At 38.1% G+C, this 17401-nt stretch overlaps 1 protein-coding gene across 2 annotated transcripts in view; it reads left to right on the plus strand.

Moving 5' to 3' along the window:
- LOC126094704 (nose resistant to fluoxetine protein 6-like) overlaps window positions 1–17401 on the plus strand; it is a 386182-nt gene that overhangs the window by 333737 nt on the left and 35044 nt on the right. For both annotated transcript variants that reach the window (XM_049909231.1, XM_049909232.1), the window contains exons 9-10: window positions 4478–4646; window positions 6965–7158. In XM_049909231.1, coding sequence (XP_049765188.1) covers window positions 4478–4646; window positions 6965–7158 — 363 coding nt within the window. The remainder of the gene's footprint in view (window positions 1–4477; window positions 4647–6964; window positions 7159–17401) is intronic.

A 17401-nucleotide genomic window follows, 5' to 3' on the forward strand; every position in this document is an offset into this window, starting at 1 on the left:
CTACTAGAATGTTTGGCCTATACTCCTGTAATATTACCTCTAGTTCCTCTGTTTTATTGTTTATGTATTGAACATTTTGGTGAAGTATTCTAACAGTTGGCTTTAAATGTAATAGTTCCCCTTCCTGTAATATACTAAGCACTTCACTTGCTCCCTTTGCTTCTGGCACTATGCAATGTTTTTTTTTTTTCATTTTGTGTCATTAAACCTGGATCGTATCTTTGTCCGGTGTTTATGCCCAGCTAGCACTCAAGCTTATTTCAAGGTGGATATTGAGTTTACGTTCAGTTGAAAATTCAAGATTGAAAAATCAACCTGTTCCACAGCTTGTTTCAAGGTGGGTATTGAGTTTAGGTTCAGTTGAAAATTCAAGATTGAAAAATCAACCTGTTACACAGTTTACATCAAGCTGTAAAAATTTAGCTTGAATTAAAATAATTTTCCCAAGCTTGAAATAAACTGTAATTTCCCTGGAAGGCTGTACAGCAGATGCGCGCGCAGCATAGCTTCCATAGACGTCCACGGGAAGCGCCACAAGCGTTTATAAGCCGTGACGTAAGGGTGTTGTCGTGTGTGACGTCATGACGGCGCGGAGTTTGGTTTGAGTGTGGCTGTCTCCAGTTCTGTTTTATCTTATTTTATTTACTTTTCTGAGCCTTGCTATGTTTACGGCCATTTTACCTTTGTGACGCGCGTTAATGGTTGTGGTTTGTTGACAAGTTTGTTTTATACTAGAAAACAGTTCGCTACGTTAATGTTACAAATGTTAAATATTACGTAACGTAAAGTTACGTTTACGGCCATTTTACCTTTGTGACGCGCGTTAATGGTTGTGGTTCGTTGACAAGTTTGTTTTATACTAGAAAACAGTTCGGTACGTTAATGTTACAAATGTTAAATATTATGTAACGTAATTAATTAGGTTCAATAAATTCAGATTAATATTTATATAGCTTAAAACAAGCTGTAAATACCAGGCTGTATTCCACGTGTGTAGATACAGCTGGAGCCAAGCTTGATAAGTCAAGCTTGAAATATAGCTTGAACTCTGCCAACTTTGATGTTTATTTCAAGCTAGAATCCAGCTAACAGGCTTGAATATTCCAGCTTTGATCAAGCTTATATACATGAACTTTACAGCTGGAAACAAGTTTGAAACTGGCTTACTGTGCTATCTGGGTGTCCCTCTCACTATTGTCACACTGGTATTTAAGATGGACAGTTTTACTTACATCTTTTTCCATGTTCTCTTTCTGCTTACTCGGTACCATAAAAAATCCTCACTTAGTGTAGCAGGTCTCCTAGTTCTCAGGCATCTGTCTTGATTGGAAGCTGCTTCTGCTGTTGATCTCCCAGGCCTCAGGTACCTCTTCTGTGTGTTTGCTGTTGCTGGTGGCTCCTGCGCTCCCCGACTTGGTGACTGCCCTTCTTTGTTAGCTGCTGCGGCTAATGAACCTTGTATGTTTTCCTCACATGCATTTTCATTGCCTTGAGGTAGTATTATGGGGTCTGCTGTTCTGGATGTTGTTGCTGATGACGACAGCTCTGCTTATGATTGTGGTGATTCTGCTGCTATTGGTTTATCTGACATTGCTGCTGAGAATATCTGAGCCTTTGCTGCTGCTACTGGTGTTTGTTGTAGCTCTACTGCAGATAATGATGGTTCCACTGTTACAGACAACTCTTGTTTTGGCGGAATTGGGATTGGAGACACTTCCATTACAGATGACTCATTAACAAATTTAAGTATTTCGGCACTAATAATCTTTTTCCCTTTTACGTTCATGTGGAGACCATGTCTTGTGAAGTGCTCTCTGTGAACACTGTTTATCTCTACGAAAGTCGTATTCTGGAAACCTCTATATATTTTCTCAAATAGCCTGTTTGCTGTAACAATCTCTATGTTTACGCACGAGTTTTCCATCAGATCGTGTCTCCTGGCGATACTAATAATGTAGAAATGCACTCGAGGCATCCTTTTGACTGTTTCCTTTAGGATTCTCGTTGCACGCAAAGTTTCATTACAGTAAACATCATTTGCGCCTCCTATTATGATGCAGCTGTTACCGGTTGTTAATATGTTGTCACTGTTTTTCAGAATTTCGCGTAATGGTGCGCCTGGTTTGATGATGCCTGTTAGATTAAGGTCTGGGTGATTTGTTCTCATAATTTCCGTAATTCCTCTCCCATGACTATCTGCAAAAATATATGTCTGTTGCTTGTGTCCTTGCTTATGCATAACGGGGTTGTTTACCTTTTTTTCTTTACGAATATTTACCTTGTGTTTTTCTCCGTTTAATCCACTTGTATATTTTTGTGTGGATAGTTTGTTCATATTTTTATCCATAGATGCACTATTAACACTTTCTTTTCTTGCGTTTGATTCACTTGTGCCTTTTTGAGTGCTCAGTTCGTTCATATATCTAGTTACAGTCGTACTGTTTACACTTTGTACATTTGGTTACATGTTAACTCAATGTAGTTTTAAAATTTCCATGAAAGAGTAGATAACAGTTATCAAATTCTAACTCTCCAATTTAATATTCTTTCCACAGTTCTTCAGGAAAGTCTCTCTCTCTCTCTCTCTCTCTCTCTCTCTCTCTCTCTCTCTCTCTCTCCCCTCTCTAACAGTAATGGGCATTACTGTGAATAGTATTCCAGAGTAAATTCCTATGAGCAACACAGTCACACAATTATTTCCCCAGACAGTCAACACAAAGCCCTATAGATTATGTTTACATGCACAAAGAGCAGTATTAATATCCAGTAAATGCTTGATACAATTTCAGCCTGATGCAGAGATCATCAGTTAAATCTAACTGCAGAAAATATATGGCTATACGCTTTCTAAACACTAAAAAATGGCATAGTTGCATGAAGTCATCCATTGACATTGTCCTGCCTATATAGAAACATTTTCAAAGTATGTGGGATCTGTGTCAAGTTAACAAACATGGATTGTTGAAGTTTCACCAATAACAGAAGCCTGTGCAGTCACAGAGAAATGATACAGAAATACTGAAAAATATGATGTAGCAAAAGTTTGAAGAATCACACCAATTAGATGATGAGATCTGCTTACAAATTTCAAGAATCAGTCCTAAGTGCTTAATTTATGAATTTATAAGATACATTACATATTAATCTTTCATGAATAGTGTGAATAATACCTCCATATGAAAATATAAGCTGTCAAACTCCCATACTCTGCGAATAAACTAGGAAGAATTCTTAAGGCAGGAGTGGGGGGACATCATCAGTTATGATTGCAGTGAACATGGGGTCATTGATATTGGTTGGTTGGTTGGTTTTTTGGGGAAGGAGACCAGACAGTGTGGTCATCAGTCTCATCGGATTAGGGAAGGATTGGGAAGGAAGTCGGCCGTGCCCTTTCAGAGGAACCATCTCGGCATTTGCCTGGAGTGATTTAGGGAAATCACGGAAAACCTAAATCAGGATGGCCGGACGCGGGATTGAACCGTTGTCCTCCCGAATGCGAGTCCAGTGTCTAACCACTGTGCCGCCCCGCTCAGTCATTGATATTGGTCTACAGATGAATGGAAACAAGTCACTTGGTCAGATGAATAATGTTTCTTGTTACACCAGGCCAGCGGTCATGTCTGCAAACTCTGTCAGCAAAGTGAACGGCTGCTCAAAATACGCAGAACACCATGGATGCAAGCTGATAGAGGCAGTATTATGCTATAGAGGACATTACCCAGGGCTTTCTCAGGACCTGCGGTAGTAAACAAAGGCACCATGGCAGATGTGGACTATGTGAATTTTATTGTGGACCATCTGCAACCCTTCATCCTTGATGTCTTTCCCGATGGTGATGGGATCTTCCAGCAAGAAAACTAAATATTCCACAAAGACAGTGGTTTTAGGAGACAACAGTTAACTCATATTTATGTCTTGGCCACAAAATGCACCTGATCCATATCTAATGGAACACATACAAGACCTTATCAAGCACCAGCTCCATGCCCACAAACCACCAGCCCATAATTTATGGCAGTTGTGTGACCTGTACATAGACATCTGGTGTCACATACCTACAGAATCCTACCAAGAATTTATCTAATTCCTGCTGTATTGCATTTCAAAGGTGGACCAATATGCTATTGGGCAAGTGAGCATCTTGTTTTGGCTCATTAGTGTATAAAAATGAGGCAACCCAAATGGTCAAATGTTTTGTTTGGGTCATGAGAGAGTTTCACAGAAATTCTTAAAAAACCTGAATTTTCACTTAGTTGAAGGAAGATGTCAACTATTCCACAAGAACATTCACTGAAACAAATTTGATAAATTTGGCACTTGTTGGAACTTTGGTGATTTTGTTTTATTTCATAATCATTTATGACAAGAATGGTGTATTTGTTATTGTTTATTCTAAATTATATCACTGCTAAGACATGGTCTGAAACTGATGACAACATAATGTATATAACATAAAGTACTAGTACTGTTGTTCCAGGTTGACTCCAGCACTTATTGCCTTTGTTCTGGTGAGTGGCTATATAATGGATCACCTAGGAGAAGGACCTATGTGGGGAGAGGTCATAAATCAAAATTCTCAGCTCTGCAAGCAATATGGATGGAGAAACTTATTATATATGCAAAATTTCTTTGCATTTGAAGACATGGTTTGTAAACTCTGCTAAAAATTCTTATAGTGTATTGACAGTGCAGCTAATAAGCTGTAATCATATAACCATAGTTTACTAAAAACTGACACAGTGCATCAGACTGCCTATTAAGAGCGCCACTAAACAAACACTAGAGGGCAATCAACAAAAACTTTAAGTTATGATCAAGAATTACAATGAGCTTTCAAATGAAAACCTTGATTGTATTTTATTTCATGTTTATTAAAGACAAATGTGAAAAATCATTTCCTCAGCACAATATCAATAATATTTAATCAAATTATTGTCTCACATTGTGAGTGGGTACACCTTGAAAAATCGCTTGCTGCTTCTGTAGCTACTCATGCACTACATTTCCCAGACTTTTCTTAGATGACAAATGTACACCCCCACCCAATAATACTTCTACCCCCCATAATGCTTCTTTCAGTGGTTCAGTTACATGCAAATTAGTAGATCAGGTCTGGCAGGTAGGAAGCCACTTACATTACTTGTCCTGGATCATAGCGACAATTAAATGAATGTGTGATGCCAGGCAAAATCACACAACTGAACAACACCTGAAATGAAATTCCATACTATTTACCCCTTTAAAACAAAAGTGTTTCTTGAGCATGTCTTTATGTTAGTCATTGTCAGTCCTCCATCCATGTAGTGACCCAAAATTGCTCTTTTTCATTCCAAAACAGAGTTACTTTTTTATTTTCTTATAAATCCACAGTTTACAGTTTGAAAATAATAAACAATGTTTTTTCTGAAGCGTTAGCACATCAATATTTCAATATTACAGTTTGTTTATGTCAGTACCCATCCTGAAGACACTTCACTGAGCTGCAACACACCAGGGCAATATGATGTGCTAAACCAACACCATTTTTTCATACATAGATGTTGATTGTTTTTGGCAATGTTTCCACTGCTATAATATTATTTGTCTCACTATTTGGTATGTAATAATGTCACTCACAACAGAAGACATCACATTTTTAAGTTTCCTGAAAATATTTCGACAAATACTATGCTGCCAGTAACAGAATATACAAACTACAGATCTGTTCATCTGTATGGTAAATATGATAAATGCTGTGATGATGTTTGCAATACCTTTGTTTCTTTGTATACAATTTCTGCATAATTCTTCAGACCATATGTATTTTTTTTTTATTTAATGGCTCAAGTAATGAACATTAGTGACAAGTTAAAATTTTGCATGGACTGGAACTCGTGCCAAAATACCTTCCTTTCGTATCCATATTATGAGAAGGAAAGTTGCCACTCACCGTATAGCGGAAATGCTAAGTCGCAGGTAGGCATAACAAAAAGACTTTCACACTTAAAGCTTTTGGCCAATGGCCTTTGTCAATAATAGACACACATATGTCCCCCCCCTCCCCCTCCCACACACGCACACATATATGCAAACATAACTCACAAACACAACTGCAGTCTCAGGCAACTGAAACCACACTTCAGTTGCTTAGAATGCAGTCATGTGTGTGAGTTGTGTTTGTGTGTGTGTTTGCGTATGTGTGTCTATTGCTGACAAAGGCCATTGGCCGAAAGCTCTAAGTGTGAAAGTCTTTTTCTGGTGCCTATCTGCGACTCAGCATCTCCGCTATATGATGAATGGCAACTTTCCTTCTCATTGTTACATTCCATCCTGGATTTTTCCATTGTTTCATTCCTTGTGTATTCAATGCACTACTTATTTCACTACCTGAGCATGCTTTACAGACTCATTAATAAGTGTTAACTTCAACTATCTTCCATCCACACCTTCCAAACTCCACTCCTGCTCTCTGATAATGCTACAGGATCAGTTCTCTGGGGAAAAAATGATATAGTGGAAAGTCTGACCATACTAACAGCTTAAGAATTGTGTAATTGGAAGTGTTTGGGCCTTGAAAGGTATATAGATGTGTCTGTTTACCGCAAGATTATAACTTGTCACCAAAGTTCACATGTTGCATTACTTTTGGCTCTGAAATGTTGCTCTTACCACTTTGAAACCTTCCACCTCAGTGCTATCATTGTTACAGTAGGTTATAATAGTGAACACCATCACATAAACAGACAAGTTAAATAAATCCCTTTGTGATAAATAACTAAATGACGGCTTGAGAACATATTTGCATTAGTGTCATCTTAAGCATATAGTTACTATTACGGTGCCTTAATTCAAGAATTCACCTCAGTTTAATCAATGTAAGAACATGTAGAAAGTGGACTGTAAGCATTAAACTGTTTTCTTCACTTTTATTAATAAAGAAGTTGTAATTGTGTAGGTAAATGCTACTAACCCCTTTATATTACAGTGTGGGCCACATACTCACCACCTGGCAATTGATATGCAACTGTCCTTATTTCTACCATTGATGCTATATTTGTTGCATATGAATGCTGTAGCTGGAACAGTTGTTTTGTTCTCTATTAATGCAGTATCTACATGGTTGAGGTTCAGTAGAACTGTGGAGCATAACCTATCTATTGTCATATTCCACAGTGTCAAGTAAGTACCCCTGATACTAATAAGAATATTAGAGTAAAGCTACAAAAGTTGTTATGTGTGATTAACTTTATTTAACAAATAATGAGAAATAAAATATGATGAAAATATGGGATAGCAAAAATGTGAAAGAAACTGATAGAGGAAGGAGGAAAATTTTGTCACATAGTACTTGAAAACTATATCAATTATTCTGCTGGCATCCTACTCTGTATTGTGACAGCCAACGACTGAGTGGATCATTACTCAAGTGTTACAGTATCAATCACTCACTCTTATATGAATGGTGTCTGAATTGCATAATAGAAAGCAGAGGGTAATGTTAACAGAGTAAACTATAGTAATAAAGCTAATTCAGAGAGATCAGACACAATACCCATCAAGAATCTGCATTTGACCTGTTCTTATTCTTGATCTACATAAAGAAGCTTTTAAAGACTTAATAAAGCTCATTGAAAACTGCAATCTTTGTTGGTGACATGAATATACTGTTCAAGACTGGCTGAGCTACATGCTAACAGTAGTAGAAACACAATGGTTATTAAGCATAATTGAGGAAGCAGGAGCTATTAGCTTTTTTTTAATTTTTTCTTAATAAAAGTAACAGCACTTTTCTTATTAAATTAGCTTTATTTTAACTTACACAAACACATCTGTTTAATGACAGTTAATTATTAATACAGTGCACATAATTAGTTTTGGAGAGCTACTGTTGCCATTCCTAATCTACGGAGGTTCTCCTACATGAGAGAATCTATAAGTGAAACTTCAGAACATGATGAGAGAATGAACAATTCACTGGGGCAGTTACATCTTTTAGTCATGAAAATTTGTAATGCAGAAAACAAATAATAATGACTTACACATTTCAGAGCAATGGCACAAAATACATTGCTGACTAGAAGATAACAAACGTTCCTGAAGTTAATATGCCTGCCATTACAGAACAGAAGCACTGTAACAAATATGTCTGAAAGGGCCATGTGCAGAATCCCACTTTGGAGGGATCTTGGTGCTTGCTTCTACTCGAGCTAGGAACATGGGGTAAAAAGTTTTGATTTAGCCTGGGCCAGCGGCCATTTATGTAGGCATTCAAACATCTGTCTTACTGTACCTATGTTATAGGATATTAAACTAGGGTCAAATGAGGAACCGGAGATGGCACCCTGCTTCTCCAGTTAACCCATAAAATTCTGCCTTTCTCAGAAAAATCTCATGGTTCACGCAATCAAACGCCTTAGAAAGGTCACAAAAAATTCCAGTTGGAGACATTTTATTATTGATTGATTCAAGAATTGCGTTGGTGAAGAATATATTGCATCTTCTGTTGAGATGTTTTTCTGGAAACTGAATTGATTTTTATTGATAATATTGTATTTACTAAGATGTTCAAGAATCCTTCTGTGTGCAAGTTTCTCGAGAATCTTGGAGAAACAAGTTAAGAGTGAAATAGGACGATAATTGGTTACTTCGTTTCTGTCACCCTTCTTGTACAATGGTTTCACCACTGCATATTGTCAGGGACAATTCCTAGTCTCACTGATTCATTAAAGATGTGGCACAGGACTTCACAAATGAAAATGTGTGTGTGTTTCAACACTTTGATGGAAATACCATCAATACCAGTTGAGGTTTTGGTTTTCATGGTCCTTATTATCTTCTTAATTTCCTCAACAGTGAAGGAGGTATGCTAATCTGGGGTGTTACACTAAGTCCACTTCTTTGTAAAAGATTCAGAGCCTCATTTATAGAACCATTACACCCTATTTTATCCACTGCAGTCAAAAAATGCTTGTTGAAAATTTTTGCAACATCTTCACCTTTATCAATGATATTCCCATTATGTCTAACTTCAATATTTTCTGCATCATTTGAGTAACTACCAGTTTCTCGTTTAATAATAGCCCAGATGGTTTTTATTTTGTTGCCAGAATTATCTATTTCTGATTTGATGAACATACTTTTTGCCTTTATCAGAACTTCATTTAAGATCTTGCAGTACCTTTTATAATGAGCTCTTATTTCAGGATAATTAGTATTTCTGAGAGAAACATAAAGCAGTCTTTTAGTCCTACATGATGTTTTTATTCCTTTTGTGAACCACTGTTTGCTGGTATGGCCTTGGTACTTGTTCTTTGGAGTTCTTAGAGGGAAGACAGCTTCAAAGTGGCACATAAATTCATTTATAAATAGGTTAAATTTGTCATTGACTTTCAGTGCTCTAAAAATTGGACTCCAGTCAATGAGTTGAAGATAATTGTTGAAGATCATGAGATTTTCATTATTAATTACCCTAAATGACCTTTTACAGACTTTGTCCTTCTTATGTGGGCATATATCATTGATAGTTAGCAATTGGCCATCAAGGTCTGAAAGACCATTTAGGACTTGTTTTACTGTTGCATTGGTGTTTCTATTCTCATTAATGAATATATTATCTATAAGATTTGAACAGTAGTTCGTAACCCTTATTGGGAAGTCTACCATGGGTGTGAGGTTATATGTGTTCATTATATGCAGCAGGTCAGCTCTACTACTATCACAATCTAGGAAGTTAATGTTAAAGTCTCTTAAGACTACAGTATTTTTATTTTTTGAATATATATGGGATAGAAGAGATTCGAGTTGCTTAAAGAACATACATTGCTTCCCTGGTGGAGCCCTATACACTGTTACTACAATGAGTGACAGGGTCTTGGTGCTAATTTCTATACCACAAGCTTCAAAAATGCTGATCAAAACAGTATTCTGTGAGCTCTAGAGATCTATACATTATATTCTTTTTTACATATATAATTACACCACCCCTCTGCACACTGTTTCTACAAAAGTGAGAGGCAATAATGATAGCTATCTAGATTCAGCATATTGATACCCTCCTTTACATGGTGTTCAGTAAAACAAAGGATATCGGCATTATGAATAGTATTACTATCACTAATATTCGTTGTCAACAGTTCTAGTTTACTTCTTAGCCCCCTTATGTTTTGATGGAAAATACACAGTTTGTCACATTTAGTATTGACTTTTTGAGGAAGTGAGTTGCTACGTTTCAAGACAGGTGAGTTTTTGCACACACTCGTTAGATAACTGATCTTTTGCTGAGTGTCATTTCTGACTGACTTACCTAAGTCATGGTTTTCCCCTTTTTGTTGTGAAACCATAAAAAAATTCTTGATTTAGTAAAGCAGGTTTTCTAGGCCTCAAGCTCCTCTTTTGATTGTAGACTGCTGCAGGCCTTGGTGACACTACAGTAGTTTTAATGGAACACTGTGATCTAATTGTTGATCCTACTGCAGTTAATGTTTCAGGTGCTGTAGTTAGCTGGCTGCAGTTAGCTGGCTCCTGAAGAGTTATAATATCAAATCAGTCATGAGGCCTCCAACTAAAATGTGCCATCTCATAAGGCTTATGAAAGATTACACACATCTCAGAGCTCCCAGCATTTACAGAATGCTGTATGAGTGCAGACAGTATTATGCCAGGTAAACAATGTACAAAGTAGAAGAGCATTGGATTGAACAGGAGAGATGTTTGTGACAAAGATATCCAGGGAATTCAGTGGTACCTGAACATGCTTTAGAAAATGAACATAAAATTATATCTGTTGACACCTCATCACAGGGGCTACTGGTTTCTGGGACAGCATAATAAAAGAAGCTGTAGAAATCAAAATACATAATAACACCTTCAATGAAGACAGTGGCTTGCAGCTGAGTACAGCACGGAACCAGGCAATCACAAAGTTAAAGTGGGCACAGCAGACACAAGATGAAAACATGTATGTATATAGTGATAGACTGTGCATCAATGACATGATGCTCAAGAATGTGGCTGTATAAGGCCAAGACCGGCAGTTACACAGCAATCATTTACTGCTTGATAATGGTCAAGAAACACACACCAAAAAAGTTGTAGATGCATAAGTGCTTTATTTAGCAGGGAGCCTGAGAAAATTTTACTCTTTACTTTGTTTTGAATATCTTGGGATTTCCAGTTCCCCTGTTTGATCTCTCCTAGTAACCTGTAAACCCTCCACATGCATGTATAGCCTTCTTGAAAATTTTTTTTGCTTCTCATTAGTTGTGAAATTCACAGCTTCTTTTACATTCACTCCTGTTTATTAATTACAAGTAGCATTAGAAGCATATGTATTGGCGTGTAAGTGTAAGGTCCCTGAGAAGGCTGTGCAAGGTAGTATGCAATCAACTTTACCTATAGTTCTTACTGCAACTTCTATATAAAAATGCTTTGTTGATATTAGCTGCATTGTACATTTAAGATTATATGATAGGACAATAATGCCTGCAGGTCATCATAGTGACAGAGATTTCCAAATGTAAACCAGGCAAAACTGAGCTTTTTGATCAATTTATCCATGTGCTAAAACCACCTGAATTTCTTATGAATTTGGACATCTAAGAACATCACAAATGGAGCATCACCCATTGTGTGCTCATTGGTTTCTACTTCCAGCATCTGTAACTCACATCTGGTTTTTTGGAACTGCTAACTGCTTCATAAGAATAAGGATTAAACTGTCTGTTATAAAGCAGTCTATTCTATTATTCTCCATACTGTATCTCTTATGGATGCACTAAGGTCCTTTTTCAGTATATTTTTGTGATTAGTAAGAGTACAATATATCTGGTGAATTATTTATGTTGGTCAGCAACGATGCTAGGCCAAACACTGAATCTTGTTGGATATCATTCTGAATATAATTTTTGACCTTGTGTCTTCTGTTGCTACGGATCACTTCATCCAAACAGAGAGACCACCTTTAATGTCGTACCATATTTGTTTCCTGTAGAATTTTATGATCTGTCCATCAAAGAGCCTTGGCAAGATCACATACAATGACAAAGAGTAGTTCTTCACCACCATCAAGCTGGAGCTTGTAAGATAACAAATTGCTTTTTCAGTAGTGACATCTTTATGAAAGCCAAACTGAGCTTCTATTAAAATGTCGTTTCTGGAAATGTGGTTCCTGATTTGGTTATTAGTTAGTTTCTCAAAAATTTTGGAGAACACCAGAAGAAGTGAGATGTCTCTACAATTAGATGACACTAAAAGATATTTGATGACACCAAATGACATAGGATTATATTTCATGACATGAAAGGATGTTAGATGACATTAAATGACATTTTAGACTAATAATTAAGGTCTATTTTGAATCAAATGTAATGTACATAACAACAAGACAGACATGAGAACAAGCTCAAATAGTCTCTGCATTCTTCTCCATGATTAAATATTAAGTTATGTAGGACCCTGGCTTAAGCTTTTTGGGGAAAGGTCTTCATCTTTGTCATACAGTAATAATAGGGTGCACATAATAGTTTGTATCACTGTCTCACTTACCTTACTGAGGTTGATAATAGATGTAACACTGGGAATTCTCCTCGGGTTACCATGAAAACTGTAAATTTTTGATCAGAATAACAATCCCGATGTGAAATATTCTGATGAACATGTCAGTTAACTGATTAGTTTCATGTTTCATAGACCACATTTACAAAAACGAAACTTATACTGGCAATTTACAGGCTTGTAATTTAGTACATATTTCTAATAAAGAACTCACCAAAGAATTTGCTAAGGAGAAACAACTTTAATGTATGTTCCATTAAGTTTCGGGTGTGCAGCCGCAAGAAGTCTCCTTCTTCTTCTAATATTTCGGCTGTATAATGTTCAGCCATCTTCAGAGTGAGCCACAGGCTGCCGCTCCAGTGCTCACTTCGTCCCTTTATACTGTTGTACTGTGCGACTGCGCATGTGGCCACAGATGCAAATGCGTCAGAGACGTTGGTCGGCGGCAGAGATGTGCATAATGCGCGAGTTGTACCTATGACTCCACAGTTGATCTTTGTTGGCATATTGATATATCATTGTGAGCGGCACTGTGACGATGTCTTTGCGAGTTTATTACAGCAAGTGCCGGATTCCATGATTTATCAAGATTAAAACCACTATCTCTATTAATTAAGTTCATCGTCGAGTGAATTTCAATTGCCTCCTTTACTATAGAGTCCCAAAAGGATGTAGTAGCCAAAATTTCGACGTTGTCATACAACATACTGTGACCATTATCAATACAGTGCTCTGCCACTGCAGACTTGTTAGGTTGTAAAAGTCGTGTGTACCTCTGTACATCTTTCTTGGACAGTACGAGTTGTTTGTCCGATGTAAGAAAGGCCACATTCACATGGAATTTTGTAAACTCCAGATTTTCGGAGCAGCAAACCATCTTTGACAGAGCCCATGAGTGTAGCTGTCTTAGGTGGAGGACGAAAAATCACTTTTACTTTGTGTCTGCCGAGAATGCGTTCTATTTTTAATGAGAGGCTACCCACATATGGCAGGAAGGCCATCGATTTAAAGGTTTCTTCATCTTCCTCTGCTTTCTTTGCGGCCTCTTTCGGTTTCATTTTCAGTGCCCTCTCTGTATTCATTGTGGAGAGTACCCATTGTCTTCAAACACTCTTTGTAAATGGGAAAGTTCATCTTGCAGACTGCTTTCGTCAGAAATAATATGCGCTCTGTGAGTCAAAGTTCGGAGAACACTCATTGTCTGGGGAGGATGGTGGCAGCTATTTGCACATAAATACAGATCGGTGTGCGTTGACTTCCTATACACTTCATGTCCCAAAGTGCCATCCTCTCTGCGCTGAACCAAAACATCCAAGAATGGAAGGCATCCCTCCTTTTCAATTTCCATTGTGAACTTTATTTGATCGTGGAGGGAGTTCAGATGTCTTAAGAAGTCTTGCAAGTTGTCTTCACCATGGGGCCAAACTACAAAGGTGTCATCAACATACCTCCAGAGTACCGTGGGTTTCAAGTCAGCAGATTCAAGCGCCTTCTGCTCGAAGTCCTCCATAAATAAATTGGTCACCAGAGGGTATAAGGGACTACCCATGGCGACTCCGTCCATCTGTTCAAAAAATTCATTGTTAAATAAGAAATATGTGGAGGTCAGAACATGTTTAAATAAAGCTGAAATCTCTTTGTCAAAACTTCTTTCAATAAGTTGTAGAGATTCTGGAAGGGGAACCTTTGTAAATAATGCCACCACATCAAAACTAACTAATATATCAGACGGCTTCATTTTCAGTGATTTCAGTTTACTAATGAAGTCAGCTGAGTTTCTTATGTGGTGAGTACATTGTCCCACAAGAGGCCTCAACAATGATGCCAGATGTTTGGCAACGTCATAGGTCGGAGAGCCTATGTTACTCACTATGGGGCATAGAGGAACATCTTTCTTGTGGACCTTTGGTAGTCCATAAAGTCTAGGAGGCACCGGACCACTTGGTTTCAATCTCCGAACAACTTCTGGTGGAAAGGGAGAATCATTCAGAAGCGAAACAGTTTTCTTCGCCACTCGATTAGTGGGATCCCTGCTGATCTTCCGGTACATGCTATCACTCAATAAACTGTACATTTTATCATGGTATTCATCCCGAGACAATAAAACAGTAGCATTACCTTTATCTGCTGGGAGTATCACCATCTGAGTATCCAGGCGAAGCTTGCGTAGAGCAGCCCTCTCTGCCACAGATATATTGCTCCTTTGTGGGCGAGCCTTCATAATTGCACGGCATGTTTCATGTCTTATTTCCCCTGCTGAATCAGAGGGAAGTGGTCGAACAGCTTCTTCAATGGCGCTGATAAACGAAGGCAACGGCAGAACCTGTGGTGTGGGTGCAAAATTCAGTCCCTTACTCTAAGCCATCATTGTAGCATCATCCAAATCTCTACCTGTCATATTAATAACAGGGCATCAAATAACAGTTTCTCACTGTGATGTCGTCTTCAGTCGACTAAATTTTGCAGTCTGTCAGGATGTGGCCACATCACGAATCCAGTCTGATGTGGCCCAAGTTGTACCATCAATCCAATTCCAAGAATCATAGGGTATCTCCACAGACATCTTCAGGTGCAGGCAATACAGTTCTTCAGAAACCAGGTCTAATTTTTGGTGAGTAAAGTGGATCCTCTCCTTAACAATAGCAGAGCCAGCTTTTGTTAAAATCTTATTCATAGACGTCGTTTTTATATAATGTACTAATCTGGCAAACTTCGGAATTATGCCCTGGTCACGGCACCTTAGTAAAAAATTTAAAGAGCTCAGTAATCTCTCTCAAGTGTCGAAGCTTATCCAATCGTCAAACACATAAAACCATCTCCTCCCCGCAGACGTACTTGATGTGAATCTTCAGGTTTTGGCGGCGCAGAGACTGTTCCATTAAGTTTCGGGTGTGCAGCCGCAAGAGATCTCCTTCTTCTTCTAATATTTTGGCTGTATAATGTTCAGCCATCTTCAGAGTGAGCCACAAGACTGCCACTCCAGTGCTCGCTTCGTCCCTTTATACTGTTGTACCGCGCGACTGTGCATGCGGCCACAGATGCAAATGCGCCAGAGACGTTGGTCGGCGGCAGAGAGGTGCATAATGCGCGAGTTGTATCTATGACTCCGCAGTTGATCTTTGTTGGCATATCGATATATCATTGTGAGCTGCACTGTGACGATGTCTTTGTGAGTTTATTACAGCAAGTGCCGGATTCCATGATTTATCAAGATTAATTAAGTTCGTCGTCAAGTGAATTTCAATTGCCTCCTTTACTATAGAGTCCAAAAAGATGATGTAGTAGCCAAAATTTCAACGTTGTCATACAACATACTGTGACCATTATCAATACAATGCTCTGCCACTGCAGACTTGTTAGGTTGTAAAAGTCGTGTGTACCTCTAGTGTTCTGTACATCTTTCTTGGACAGTACGAGTTGTTTGTCCAATGTAAGAAAGGCCACATTCACATGGAATTTTGTAAACTCCAGATTTTCAGAGCAGCAAATCATCTTTGACAGAGCCCACGAGTGTAGCTGTCTTAGGTGGAGGACGGAAAATCACTTTTACTTTGTGTCTGCCGAGAATGCGTTCTATTTTTAATGAGAGGCTACCCACATATGGCAGGAAGGCCATCGATTTAAAGGTTTCTTCATCTTCCTCTGCTTTCTTTGTGGCCTCTTTCGGTTTCATTTTCAGTGCCCTCTCTGTATTCGTTGTGGAGAGTACCCATTGTCTTCAAACACTCTTTGTAAGTGGGAAAGTTCATCTTGCAGACTGCTTTCGTCAGAAATAATATGCGCTCTGTGAGTCAAAGTTCGGCACTTGCTGTAATAAACTTGCAAATACATCGTCACAGTGCAGCTCACAATGATATATCGATATGCCAACAAAGAACAACTGCGGAGTCATAGATACAACTCGCGCATTATGCACGTCTCTGCTGCCGACCAACGTCTCTGGCACATTTGCATCTGTGGCCACATGCGCAGTCGCGCCGTACAACAGTATAAAGGGACGAAGCGAGCACTGGAGCGGCAATCTTGCAGCTCACTCTGAAGATGGCTGAACGTTATGCAGCCAAAATATTAGAAGAAGAAGGAGATTTCTTGCGGCTGCACACCTGAAACTTAATGGAACACTCTTTGCGCCACCAAAACCTGAAGATTCGCTACTTTAATGTATGTTTGAAAACACTACTGTCTGATATTTCACTGCCGTGGACAGATTGTCATAGAGTTTTATAGCTTTGTATTCACTACTGGCTACACCAGAAAATCAGTAGAAGGAAGTGCAGATAATTTTTGCTTCTAGTATTGTATTTATGAACATCCTTGTTACTCCCAAACTGCAATGGACTATGGATGAAAAATGTCATCACTGAATAAATGGACTGTGAGGTTGTAGTTAATATTCCCATCGGCAAAGATAAATGCCTGCAAAATGTACATGAATGAACCCCATACATAATTCTTATTAACAGTACATTCTTTTGTGCAATGAAGATATTATGCTTAAGTGAAGAAATGTCCCAGTATATCATACTGTAGAACATCAGTGAATGGAATACTTGTAAAATATGTGTGATTTTTTTTATGTCCCTAAAGATGGTAGTTATTCTTCCAATAAAATTAGCTGAACCTAAATATTTCAGCAGGTCTACTACATAGTTTTTATATTTTGAATTACGCACACCCAAGAATTTTGACGTTATTTTTGGTTGTACATTATACTAATTTGAGATGGGGTACTTATAACTGCACAAAACTGGATGAACTGTGTTTTTTCAATGTTTATAGCTATCTCATTTGTGCAAAGTCTGTTAATAACTTAAACAAAATATAATTTATTATTTTTCCTTTTGATCCTTCTTTGCTTGACTTGACAATA

The sequence above is a fragment of the Schistocerca cancellata genome, chromosome 8, assembly GCF_023864275.1.
Source record: "Schistocerca cancellata isolate TAMUIC-IGC-003103 chromosome 8, iqSchCanc2.1, whole genome shotgun sequence".
Lineage (NCBI taxonomy): Eukaryota > Metazoa > Arthropoda > Insecta > Orthoptera > Acrididae > Schistocerca > Schistocerca cancellata.